Raw genomic sequence first — 14,194 nt, 5'->3', positions numbered from 1 at the left:
TGTGAGCATCACAACAAATATTCCACTTTATTGTCACTATATATTCAAAAGGTATATTGCCCCATTAGATTGTTAACTTCCCAGGGGCAGGGACTGTGTTTTTTTTTTTTAATCTTTGTAGCTTGGTTAAAAAGAAAAGAAAGTTGGCATTCAGTAAGCACTTTTTGAACTGAAATGTTGATCAAATGAGAAAATATATGTGAAAGCATGATACGGATATTGTGTATTATAAAATCAGCCTAATGCACTCATTCAGGTGGCCACAATAACCAAAGATGTGCTGAGTAACAAAGAACATTAAGGTGGCAACAACAAATGAAATGTGGCCTTTGAGTGTGACCAGCGACAACACAGTGTAACTTTGATGCATCAGCGAGTTTCAAGCCAGCTGTGCGTTGCCGTGCTAGAGACATCACATCAGCTTCTTGAGTGGCTTCCTCAGCATTATCTACATGTCACACTTCACATTAAAAGGCAAAACAAAATCAGCGACAAGTTGAGAAAATGAAACCATCTCACTACCCACAAAGCTATGTTGCTGCTATTCAACTCTTTAGAGCTAGATAAGAGTGTGAATAGGATAGTGTAATTTTAGAGCTCTTATGATATGAGGAGTTATAAAGGGACTCGGAACATTTAAATGGGCATTGAAAACGTACTGGTGTTAGAGTTGATAGCACAGCTTCCAGTGCATGGCAGAACTGTGGGTGACTGAGACACGTCAGCGGCAGACAAGCCAACACCAAGGGCCTCCTTTGTAGTCATAACATCTGGCAGCCCACTGAGCAGAAGCAGCTAAAGGAAAGCGACTTGGCTGGCAGAGGTTGCTGCAGGTTCTTAATGGAGCCGCAGCACAGAACTGTTCATCAGGCCTCGTGAGCACATTCACAACATCCAAAGTGGAGATGTGACACATTCAAACTAAGCATTGTTGAAAATATTCAGAAAAAGTCAACTTTGGGCAGGACCAACTGGAAAATATTGGCATCTAAATAGAGTATTAAACTACTTACAGTGCCATTGCAAGCTATTGTGAAAACACATAGCTTCCCAATAAAAAATGCGTAAGGCTTTATATATTTGTTTTGCTATTTTTGGTTTGGGGGAGATTTTGCAAGAAGAAAGGAGGAGTTGAGATTAAAAGATGTTTTATTTTAATGCTGAAAATGTTATGTTTTAGCCTTTATTTTTTTTTTTTTTGAAAAGTAGCCAGAATCCAAGCACTGAGTTAATTTGAGGCAAATAATGACACCACCAGCAACTACTTGTTTTGAGCACCATGTGCCAGGCTCTGGGCTAGGTGCTTTGCATGTGTTAGCTTATTTGTTACTCACATAATCCCTGTTAGAGAAAAAATGCTATCCCATTTGCAGATTAGGAAACTGAGGCTCAGAGATGTTACCTCGTCCCAAATCACGTAGCTAATAAATGATAGAGGCCGTGTTCAAGTCCCCGGTTCTTCCCATTCACCACGAGAACCCAAAACGAGTGAAATGAGAAGACAGGCAGATGATGTAAACATGACAGGACAAATGAGGGAGCAAAAATGAGAGCCATAAAAGAAGGTAAGAAGAGAGTAGAACAAAAAAGGAGACCAGGCATTGAGAAAGGGGGAATTCTTTAGACTGACTGGGTCCTTTCGAGTGGTAATGTCTTCAGTAACTGTAATCGTTCTGTATCATCTTGGCTGACTCCGTTTTGAGTGCTGTGGAACATCTTACCAGACAAGCCCACTTCCCACCTGATGTCGTACCTCAGAAGGCTATTTCAAAGCAGAGATTAGACAAGACATCTACCGCATAGCCTGACAGCTTCCAGGAGCTGGAAGGAAGTCAAATTGGAATGACTTAAATTTAAACGTGCCCTCGATGTATGTTCTCTAACTTTACATTGGCTCTGCAGAAAGGACTGTAATTTTTAATGCACTGGAAAGCAGATGGGGTCTGTCAGTGGGGAGCTAAAACAGAGGAAACTTGTCCAAATGTAAGAAAAATCAACAGCTTTCTCTTGTGGGTCAGTTTCATCGTACAAATATTTGCCACTAGGTGCACACAGCTGGTATTCATCAAAATAATAAAAGTCATATCGAATATTTATTGAGCAGTTCCTGTGTGCTGTTTTGCATGTATTTAATGATCAGAAGGAGCCTAGGAAGCTGCTACTATTATGGCTAAACACTCATTTTAAAGATGAGAAACCTTTTAAAGATGAGGCTCAGAAAGTTAAACAACCCAAGATCACTCGGCTGATAAGTAGCAGAACTGGGATTTGGATCCCAGGCCCTTCGTCATAACACTACGTTATACAGACGTTCCCGGTGGAGTGACTGTGAATGTGTAACCCAACACCTACATTTTTTGACATTGGTACTCCAGGGGGAAAAAAAAGAAAGGGACAGAAGAGGAAAGAATTACCTCGAAGCTAGTACCAGCTCTTGCAGAGAAAGACGTGTGGGTTGGACGATTGGAAGCAGCAGAGGTGGTCTGAACCCCCTGTGGTCAGGGCAGGAACCTGTAGCAAAGGGCGGGAGGAGAAAAGATGGGGCAAAAAGAAATGGGAGTAAAAGTAAAAAATTGAAACAAAGTGCATGAGGAGGGAAAAGGGAAGAAAGAGAGTTCTTGTAAATCATTAAAGTATGAAAATTATATGGTTAAGTTTCTAATTAATCAAGGTCATTTCTCTAATTTACCCTTCTTATTTCTAATTTAATGGGCCAAACTGACCCATTCAACTCAGCCTTTGGACTTAATAGTGTCTGTTCTGACAGTTTCTCTCCACCCTGAGTAATGCTAAGTTCCACTCTGCAAGGTTAGTGTCTCCGTGAAGGGTGGGTGTGTCGTTTGGTCTCTTTTTTTTTTTTTTCCTCTTGAAAGTTAATTAAGTCAACATTAACCATGGATATGTAACCACAGAATGGGCAGTTTCTTGAGGCTCGTGGTTTGGATCTTTCCCTGCAAAAATTCCTACTTTATAGTTATATTTAGTGTTCTGACTGCCTGAATTGCTGGCTTGCTGTGGGTCCATGTGTCAGGGGCTACGCCAGGCCCTGTTTGCAGCCGTGTTTGTCTGCTTCATGGAACCCCTGTGCCAAGAGTATGTGGTTCTCAGTGGACAGCTTCTGGATTCAGCCTCTCTTGTTTCTTCTCCAGAAATTTCCCTGGGGTTAGCATTGCCAATTTGATGCCGGATGGTCCTGCAAGTCTCAGAACTGTTTACTGCAGGTTGAAAATTTTTTAAGCTTGTTATACCCTTAACTCTGAAAGTAATATAGTATCATCACAGTTTGTGGTATGCACCCATCCTGATGACTTTGTTGATATAGGTGTGACTGAATATTAAAAAAAAAAAAAGTACTGCCCTTGCACAAAAGCCAGTTTTTTCATGTCAGTGCAGCTGTTTTAACTTTTAAGAAACCACAAGCATTTTATTCTCTAAAACTTTAATTTGAAAGGCATAGGACTTAAAGAAATACAGTGTTTCTGAAACTGGCATATATGTCTCCCTATTTCTGTTCTCTTTAAACTCTTGAGTTAAATAAAGTTCCTGAGTTGAGATATTGCATACAAACTTTTCAGACCATGTTATTACTGCATTCGTAGTAATCTTTGAGATGTTAAATTACAGGTAGAAGCAATAGCATGCATAATAGAAACAAAAGGTAACAGTAACTCAGTTCTCATGATCTCTCTCAGTGAATTTTCCATGGGCACAGAAGCAGATGCCAGAAGGAAACAGTTGTGTGTTTTCACTGTAGCCCAACAAGTCATGATAAATGTTACTTTGCTTCTTTTGTATGCTATAGCAACAATTCCACTTCCTATTACATAGGAAAACCTATTCTGCTGTTAAAAGAGGTCACTAGATGTATTTATTACAACGTTAAGACCATTTCGTCCATGGAAATAATTTTTTATTGTTCTGAGTCACTCTGGTTCATGGAAATTTTAAATGAGTTCCAGGGCAAGAATGAGATGATGTATTTATTTTATTTCGTATCCTCTTTAATTTTTTTGACTGCATAAATGTCAGGCTTGTTGTCAAACTATTTCCATGTTTTGTTACATGAGAAGTTACTCTGCTGTATTTGTGTCTCCTCAACTCTTCATTGACAGTTCACCATGTATATTGGGCATGCTGAATTGTGGCAGAACTATCTGCTCTTCCCAGTGTCGTGTGATCTCTTGTTTTCCCCTTAGCCCCTATTCCTGTCTTCTCTGTGTGTGTCTTTATCACGTTAAAGATTGTACAGACCTTCAGAAATATTTAAATTGTTTTGTTGAGCCACTGGAAGGGCTTGAATTAAATTGTGAACTTTAGAGGGCATTTGTTATGTCTTAAATTTTTTCCTTGTATTAAAGCAAACCTCACTGGAAGTATTCCCCAGTTCAGCCCAGAATATCTCTGAGCTTTAGACTCTACCCTGGAATCATAGAACGTCCCTGAAATTCATTTTCAAATATTCTTTGGTTTGATTGCAATTATTGTGTTTGTTAATCACCTCTAGGGATTTAGGTTAAATTTCAATAACCGTTCAGATTTACAGAGAAGCCTTAGATGTTCTGACATTTTAGAAAATGTTTGAATAGAAAACAATGAGTGTCCTGTGGACTGAAATTTCAAGTTACTGGTTATTGTCATTGATATTCCTTCTGTGTATTACTCTGTGTGTGTGCAATTCTGACTGACTGACTGACTGACTGACTGACTGACTGACTGACTGACTTAAGGTTTAGAATTGAGTCCTGTACTTTCTGGTGAGGGTAGGAGGATTGGGTGTTCTGCCTCCTAACTTTCTTGACTTATATGCCCTAATTAGTCATCCTTCCAACAGTGTCCTAACTTATCAGCCTCCATCAGTGTCCTAATTAGTCAGCATTCCAACAGAAAAAAGAACTATAATACTGACTTGAGCATAGACTAGAAGGGGACAAAATGGACAATTTCTGATAGATAACTTCTTCTCCTGCAAATGATCACAGCTGGTCCAAACTATACTGCATATATTCATATATTCACAAGGGTATATGTGTGAGTGTGTGCATGCATGTGTACCCACGGGGGCATGATTCAATGTTCAGAAGTTTTAGATGATTGGTTTTCTTGTTAGAAAATGGTGGGCTATTAATCTGAATCATTTTATTTTCAACAGGTTGACATGATGAAAGAAGCATTAGAAAAACTCCAGCTCAATATAGTAGAGATGAAAGATGAAAATGCAACCTTAGATGGTGGGGATGTCTTATTCACAGGTATCGTATTTACTTTTTTATACCCCAAAATATTTTTAATACCTCGCTTATATCCACTTGTTCAATTATAGCCTTTTTTTAAATTCCCAAAGTAAAAAATGCTAAGCACAGGGAATTTGGAAAATACAGAAAAGCACAAAAGAGAAAAAAATGAAAACGATCTTTCATTCAAAGATAATCGTTCCAATATTTGGGTGTATTGTCCTTTTAGTGCTTTTGTATGTGTGTATTTGCATATTGTTACAAAAATGTTATCAGGATGTACATATCACTTTGTAGGTTGTGTCTAATATATTCTTCTGAGTTTATAGGTTGCATGGTTTTGCATTGGGTAACAGTATATCTGGTCTATTTTTAAAGATTATTAATTCAAGATGTGTCATTTACAAATAATTTTCTTCCCAGATGGCAAGATGAATTTAAATAATTTTCAAATTGCCTAGGCTTAATGCAAGATGAATAATAGCAGAACTCAACAAAATGTAAACAGCTAATATTATTATTGATGTAACTGGAATCAGTTTTTACAGTGGATATGACATAACTACTAAAGAAATGGTAATTTTAGCATTTAACTTTTCCAACTCTTTATGATCATATTATTATTGTTTTATAAAGTCAGGTGCTAAAATCTGGATCCTCTGATTTATTTTAGTTATACTGATAAGCAAGATTATCAAGAATAATTTTTAATTTATAGTGAGAGATTATTTTCCCCTAAATGTCAGAGAAGAAATGACTGTGTCACAGATACAGCCCTAACAGCAGCGGCTGGTCGCCAGGGCTTTGAAAATGTAGCCCCAAATGGCCCACGTAAAGCATGAAGCTTCTTGGAAGTCTAATATTTTAGCTGATGTGAATTTTATGTTGAATCCCATGTATATAGACAAAATATAGCCATCTTCATTTTAATGTAAAAATAATGTTTTGTATTACTTATATTTTAATATAATTAATGTTCCTAGAGGAGGAAGAGTATTTATCCTGTGACATTTGAAAAGTTCCTTGCTCAGTGTCACATACCTATAAGTGGGGCCACCATGTTGCCCAGCTCCAGGAGGTGCCATTCCTAACATAGGAATAGTATCCGCTGGAGTTGTGCTCTGTACAACGTATGCTACCACTGTCATAGGCAGTGGCCCTGCCCCTGGGGTTTGGTGTGCAGACCCTCTGAGCCATGAGAACACAGAACAGGAGTTAAGGAGGCCGACGCTGCATTCTCAGCTCGAGTTGTGACCAAGCAAACTCAGGCATTCTTTGAATCTGCCTAGTAAGTTCCCCCTAGAATATTCTTTGTGTCTCCCATTGACGGCACTTTCATTCTTTTTAGCAGCAGAGAACAACAGCGTGTTTCTGTTATAAAATAAGCTTTTGTGAAAAGCTAGATGTGTAAATCACACTCCCTTACAGTAGAACTCTTTTTTACCAGAACATAGCCATATAAATAAACAGCTTGTTGTAAGCAGGTACCAATAATATTTGACTTATGGTTTTAAACAAGCTGGGCTCACAGCCATGTAGTTCTCTTAACAGCTGAGCTGAGCAGATTCCCTAACATCTTCTCAGTGTGATGGTGCAACCTATTCTAGGAACCTCTTCCTTTGGTCAAAGGTCTTTCCTCAGCATCTGAAGCCTAATGTCTTTGCCCTAACTTCTAATTAGATGCTAAGCACTGAGGCTTGCCTTTGACACCAACTGTAAACTTTTTTTTGTAATGTTAAATACTTATGTTAATGTATTAAAAGTTATTTTATTCAAAACTGAGATGGTGTTGGGATATTAAGATCTTTTTCTGCTTGACACCTCGTTCACATCCACTGTCTGGCCCTGCCTTCTATTCCCTACTTATCAGTGTGTTTTCTTTTTTTTTTGTTTTGGTAAAATATATATAAAATAAAATCTGCCATTTTAAGTGTGCAATTCAAGTGGCATTAATTACATACACAGTATTCTGCAACCACTACCACTCAATTTTTGGATAGGCTGAGCTGGTAAGAAACAAAACCTGTAATACCTTCCATGGGCTCCATGTCCTCTTCCTTCTGTAATTCAGAGCTTCATTAATAATTGACCAGGAAATGGACAGAAGGAAAGCAGCTTTCCAATTCCGTTTCCACTGAAAAATCTGTCAGTCAGGCGAGCAGCTACAAGCAGAAATTGTTTTAATCCTATTTCTCTTAAGTAGACATCAACTTACCTCTCCTTTTATTTATTTATTTTCGTGAAATATGGAGCATATAAAAAAGCGTAATAAAACGTTTATGTACAGTTTAGAGACCAATTATAAAATGAACACCTGGGCCCACCATCTGGCTTAATAAATAGTACATTGCCGGGACTCTAGAAGCCCCAGGTGGTCCCCCGGTCCCAACCTCTCCCTCCTCCCAGCTTGGGGTAACCACTGCACTGAATTTTGTGTTAATCACTGCCTTGTCTTTCTTTGAATTTTACCTCAATATTTGTGTTCGTAAATTATGTGTTGTTTAGTTTTGCTTGTTATATGGCTTGATGTGATTAGGGTCGTGCTGGATGAACTCTCGTGTGATTTTTCTGCTTTTGATCTAACTGAATGCGTGTAGCAGTATTTATTCATTTTCACTGCTGTGTGGCATTCTGTGGGAAGAATATACCACGATGTATTCATTTTACTGCGCATGTGTATTTGAGTGTTTTCCAGTTTTTGTCTATTATCTTCAGGGCTGCTGTGTACATTCTTGTGTGTGTCTCCTGGGGACATGGATAAGATTTTCTCTAAACTAAACACCCAGAAATGAAATTTCAGGTCATAGAGTAAACTTTTTTATTCAATGAGATGATTATATGATTTTCTTTTATAACCTGTTCATGTGGTTAATTATTTTAATTGATTTTCTGATATTTGGCCAGTCTTGCATCCCTGGGATAAAATCAAACTTGATCGTGATGTATTCTGTTTTTAATACAGTGTTGGATTTAGTTTGCTAATATTTTGCTTAATATTTTTATTTCCGTGGCCTGTAATTTTTCTTTCTCTTTATCCTTGTCTGGGTAAAAGAGTTAGGTTAACTTCCTAGAATGTATTAGGGAATTTTTCCTATTTTTCTATCCACTAAAATCAGTACTATTTGACTTGTGCATTCCTTCAACCTTGGTAGAAGTTCCCTGTAAACAGGACCTGTGGGCCTGGGCCTTCTTTGTGGGGAGATTTTAAATTGACTTTCTTTCTGTAATGATTACATGACTATTTAGGTTTTTCTGAGTCGGCTTTGGAGAGTTCTGTTTTTGAAGATTTTTTTCTATTTTATCTAAGTTTTCCAAATGTTGGGTGTAAAGTTATTCATATTTTCTTAATATCAGTTTTAAGCTTCACAGCAGCTAAAGCTTTGTCCTCTTCATTGGTAAAGTTTATTTGTGCCTTCTCTCTTTTTCCTGCCAAAGGTCTGTCAATTTTGTTTATCTTTTCAAAGAACCAACTTTTGGCTTTGTTGAGCCCTCTCTGTTGTACGGTTCCTTTCCTCTTCCTGTTTCTATCTTTCTTTCTTTCCTTCAACTTAGTTTTTATTCTGTTGTTTTTTTCTTACATTTCACATTGGAATTTTATCTCTTTGGTTTGAACCTTTCATCTTCTTAATGTAAACATTTAAGGCTATGGAACTTTCCCTCCAACTGCTTTAGACTGAATCCAGTGTGGTTTAGTATGAATATTTTTGTTATCATTAGTTCTAAATGTTTTCTGATTTCCACTATAATTTATTCTTTGACTCATTAGTGGATAATGAAGTTTTTTAAAAAAACATCTTGGTCATTATTGTAAGTTTCTGGGACACCAACTCATTACTCTGATAGCTGTTATGTGAAGGAAAGACTCAAGCATTTAGCCTATCTTTCCTTTATGAATTCTGTTTCAAGTAGACCAAATACTTCATTGAGGAAGGCTTTTCTTTTTAGAATTCTAGCCAGTAAATGTAGATCCCTAATACAATAATGGAACTGTGCAATGATAAAGGATTTTAAAACTATTATATGAAAGCTTAATGGGGAACTTTATAATAGAGGAGTCAGGCTGATACCACCTGAACACTCAGATCATTCTAGCATCACTGAAGATGTGACAATCAGGCGTGCACCTCATGATGTGAGGCAGTAGAAACACAGCCCTGCCTCGCCAGTAACCCTATCAAAAAAAAAACCATTGAACAAGAATCGAAGTAAGCATCTATAGGAAACTATCAATTTTCTGAAAATACAAAGAATAAAGGAACAATTTAATGTTCAATAATACACAAGGAAGCAATCAGCCAGATCCAGAATGTAGGATAGCCAACAGGACAAATGGCTTGGTTTCTCCTATAAAAGAATGAGATGAGGAAGGGAAAGAAAAAGAGAGCAAATTGGTAGAGAAGAAAATGACAAAAGAGACGTAACAACCAAAAAATTTTTTTTAATATTTCTGTTCTAGCACTTTAGTTATTTTTATCAGAAAGGCCATTTAGGGGATGTAGTTCGTCATACTGCTGGAAACAAAAGTCCAACTTACTTTGTAAAAGTTTGCTTTTCTTTGTACTTTCCTATCTCGCCTTAGTCTTTCAAAATGGAAATAATGTGGAAGCCCCATTATAAATTTGTTTAAATTTGCTTAATGCATTAAATGTTTTTCTTAAAAAGTATGTATAAACCTAATTTATACAAGTATTTTTATATTGAAAGAATTTAAGAAATTTGGGGTTTTCTAATTGCAACTGACTTTTTTAATAAAGTGAATAATATTTTTGATAAGTGAGAGACCTTTCCCTTACTTGAGTTTTAATTTGTATGTAACAAGTTTTATTAAGGACAAAACAATCATATCATTACCAAAACACTGTCAGTGTGCCACCCAAGATTCCTGTGTCTGCCAACACATAAGCCATTGGAGTTTATCATAAGGACAACGTGAAGATTAAAGTTAACATTTGTGAAGTCTGTTGAGCAATTCCTTCTACGTGACTACTCTTCTTATACTTCACCCTAATGTTCTGGGGCAAGAATATACTGATTTCTCTTTTGATATTTTTTCCAGATTTCATGTAGAATTCTTTTCCAAAGAATTAAGGGAGGATGGGAATCCCCTTATTTATGTATTGCCTAACTCTACCCACTATAATTGTTTGTTTCCCTATAACTAGGAGACCGTTTTTATTTAATGTTTTGCCTTCTGAGAAGAAAAATTGTAGAATTTCAGAAAAGCCAAGTAAGTAGAAGGTTACGTCCTCCTAAACTTTAGTACTTTGTAGATAGGCATCTTTGATGTTTTGATTTGAAATAAATGGATGCATAGTTTTAAAGACAGCTCTCAGAGGTCAGACCTGAAGACCCCATCAGCACTAAACTCACTTTTCCCAGGTGGTTTCTTCAGCCCTTACATCAGCATTAGAAGAGAAGGAATCCAACTTCATCAAGAATGTCTAGTATTGTTCTTTTAGGGGGAAAAAAAAGGAGGCACTGCTAACTTGTCATTGCTATTACTTAATTCCTGATAACAGATTATGAATGTGTTTAACTCTGCTATTTCCTAAATAAAAACTTTATGCTTATTGTGTTAAACTATACATAGCATAAAATTTACTATTTAACCATTTTTAAGTCTACAGTTGAGAGGCATTGACTACGTTCATGTTGTTGTGCAACCCTCACCACCATCCATCTCCAGCACTTTTTCCCCTTCCCGACTGAAGCTCCGGACCCGTTAAACACTGACTCTCTGGTTCCCTCTCCCCTCAGCCGCTGCCATCCCTTCTACTTTCCACTTCTTTGAATTTGAAGAAGTTTATTTCTAAGGGCAGTAATTTGAAATCAGATTTGTGTAAGGAGATCAGAAGTCAGAGGACAAGTGGAACTGCCTTCTGTGGTGAAAAAGAACTGTGTGATGCTTTAAGGTCATTATTTATAGATAAAGAGTACACCGTCACCAGTGCCACCTACTCACTATGTTCCATGACATTTGTTATAGGCAGAGAATTTTTTGTGGGCCTTTCCAAAAGGACAAATCAACGAGGTGCTGAAATCTTGGCTGATACTTTTAAGGTAGGTAAAGGATAATTTATGCCTGGCACAGAGTAATTACTTAATAAATATTCATAGATCCATTGAATCAATATGTCATGAATAATGCTATTTATATGTCATCAGCTTTACAAAATAATTCCTAACATGTGTATGTTTGCTAGAAGTTTTAGAAGCTATCAAATTCAAATTTCTCAATAAATAGGCGTCATTGGGCTACCACAGACAAAGTTATGGACATCTTCGGTTTTCTCCAAGTGCGTAATCATACAACCACCTGGCAAATGTTCCAGGCACAATCAATGACTTAAAAAAAAAAATCTGGAGACCCAATTGATTCTGAGATGAAATGTGGATTTTTCAGATTGGAATCAAAGATCCCCCGTACTTGGGTGCCTACTAAGTGCTGGAAGCTGTGCTGGGTATTGCACATACATCCTCTCAAGGTCCCTTTACTCTATTGGTCATTCATAGATTGACTCACCAGACTGCTCAGGAAGGGATATAACCCCCAAGAAGCTCTGTTCCCCATGAAGACATGAGGCTCCGGTTTGCCCAGGATATTGAGACACATCCTTCCAGAGCAGCCCACTCTATAGATCAACCAGCAAAGCTGTTGGCACAGTCACACATCTGGAAGGAGGCTCTGCACTTTTTTCTTAGAAGCAGTCTTCACTTAACTGGCAAGACCAAAACCTGTGGGTCCCAGCTTTTCTTCCAGACATTTAGGGTCCCTGGCAGCCTCCAGAGGAGCAGGCATGTTTCAGACAGGTTTAAATAGGTTTTACAATTATTCTACAATGCCAAACCACTTGTTTCTGTTATATACATAGGACTATGCGGTCTCCACTGTCCCTGTGGCTGATGCTTTGCATTTGAAGAGTTTCTGCAGCATGGCTGGGCCTAACCTAATTGCAATTGGATCCAGTGAATCTGCGCAGAAGGCCCTCAAGGTAAATACAAAACTATGCTCTTTCTAAGTGCAACAGGCAATGCCTGCCACATGGTTTTTCTAATTCTGCCTGCTGGGTGGGCAGCAAGCAGGGGTGGCAGGGAGAGAACAGGCTGGTACTTGAGCTTTCTCTGATATATACTGTTGTGACCAAACATTCGTTAGGAACTGGGACCACCTAAGTGTAGGAAGAACTCTTTTCTGGTGAACCATTCTTACTCACACACCACATTTCCTCGAAAGACCATGATTCACAGTAATAAACACTAAACTCATCACCGTTATTTCCTCGGGGGAAAAGGAAGATGTGCCACCAGTAGAGTTCCTTGTAAGGTTTTGTCTCTTTAGTCGGGTAGTTGTTACACAGGGGTTGTCATATTATTCTTATGCTTTTGTAGGTCTGAGCTATTTCATAATAATCTTTCAGAAAGCTATGATTCATAAGTACCTAAAAACCTTACCTTCTTCAGTTGCATTTGGAATACTTAAATTTTAGGACAGGAACTTTTCTCATTTCACACAGGAGAATAGGGAGCCCAGAAAAATTGTGACTTGCCCAGGTCACATCAAGAGTGGAAGTCATTGATAACGAAAAAGACCTTCCATTGTCACAGTGCTTTCCAGTTCAAAGACACTTTCTTTCTCTGTAGCTAACAACCCTGTGAGAAGATATGGATGCTCCATAAAGACATAGACCATATCAGTTTTGCTCACCATTGAGCTCCTTTGTGCTTGGCCCCTAATGGGCCCTTAATAAATATCTGGTGAATGCATGAATAAATGAATGAAAGAGGTGGTATTATCTCTGTTTTGCAGATGAGAACTAGATCGAGTGATTCACCCCAGGTCACAAGGCTGATGCTAAATGGTAGGCTGGGACCATTGCCCCTTCTTCTCAGGTGGTCCCACACAACAGGATACAGGACTTACTAAAGGACCAAGCTAGAAACTCCTCTTAGGCAAAGAGGAAATATGTGTGCCTCAAGGTGCATAATTTACTTTTTTGCCCTTTCAGGTCTTTACTCTTCTACTTCAGTGCTAGACTTGGCGCAGTTTGTCTGGGAAGCAGTCATTGCCTCCCAGTTGCTGAGTTTCCCCTCTGCTTTATCAGCGGCGTCTTCAGCCAGCTCACCTGGTCTTTCTGTCTTCCTTTTCTCAAACTGTATCTTTGATTGTATTTCTAGGACTTTTAACAATTGTTGCAGAACAATCTGCCTCAGAATTTGAACTTGCTGTCTTTTTCTGTTTCATTTAGAGAATGTCTCTTGTTCTGCCCATTCTGCAAGGCTAGGTCGGCCTTCTGCACGTAAAAAAGATGATGTCTTGAAGGAAAGCATTTGATGAATGGTGTCACTCAGAGGAGCTAGGAAGATTATTTTTCTCCTTAGGGACTAACTGTGGGTGTCCATCCATGGCAGCTGGGTTGGTCTGCATATGTCTGAAATTGATTACAAGGGAAGGAGAAGGCTGAAGCTGACCTATACTGTGCCTTTGTGTGAATTAACAGAAGGAACCTCTTCTGGATAGACATATCAGAAAAAGTAGCTCCATCTGCCATTCTGGGTAGACTAGGTCCCTAGTTCAAATAGCTTGGCCCCTAGCTCAATAGGTCTCTAAGTCAAATAGGTCCCTAACTCAAAAAGCGTGGAGAAACTAACATAACAAACTAAGAGGTAATATAACGTGGTTAACTAGCCCTACACTATATAAAATAGCCCTAACGGAGTTAGGGCTAGATATCCAGAGAAAGCTTTGTGGAGGAAAATGTGGCTGGATGTGGATCCTAAAGGATTTGGCAGAGTGGGATTCAGTGAGAGAGTGTTCCAGGTAGGGACATGATATAAGCAAATACTGAGCGAAGTACATACATGTGATATGAGCAAACTAGTCCAACTAATGAAGAGTTTTCTTGTGGGCTCTTAGAGATACAGCTGGATGGGGCAGGTGAAGTCTGAAGAGGTAGGGACTTAAA

General features: G+C 38.3%; 1 protein-coding gene across 5 annotated transcripts in view; it reads left to right on the top strand.

Annotated features, from left to right (window-relative positions):
• Positions 1-14,194, top strand: part of DDAH1 (dimethylarginine dimethylaminohydrolase 1) — a 125,436-nt gene that overhangs the window by 83,659 nt on the left and 27,583 nt on the right. For all 5 annotated transcript variants that reach the window (XM_044749465.2, XM_044749466.2, XM_070486750.1 and 2 more), the window contains exons 2-4: positions 5,150-5,249; positions 11,218-11,291; positions 12,104-12,223. In XM_044749465.2, coding sequence (XP_044605400.1) covers positions 5,150-5,249; positions 11,218-11,291; positions 12,104-12,223 — 294 coding nt within the window. The remainder of the gene's footprint in view (positions 1-5,149; positions 5,250-11,217; positions 11,292-12,103; positions 12,224-14,194) is intronic.

This window comes from Equus asinus, chromosome 16 (assembly GCF_041296235.1).
Source record: "Equus asinus isolate D_3611 breed Donkey chromosome 16, EquAss-T2T_v2, whole genome shotgun sequence".
Taxonomy (NCBI): domain Eukaryota; kingdom Metazoa; phylum Chordata; class Mammalia; order Perissodactyla; family Equidae; genus Equus; species Equus asinus.
Note: the sequence above shows the minus strand (reverse complement) of the source record. Positions and strands in the feature narration are given on the sequence as shown.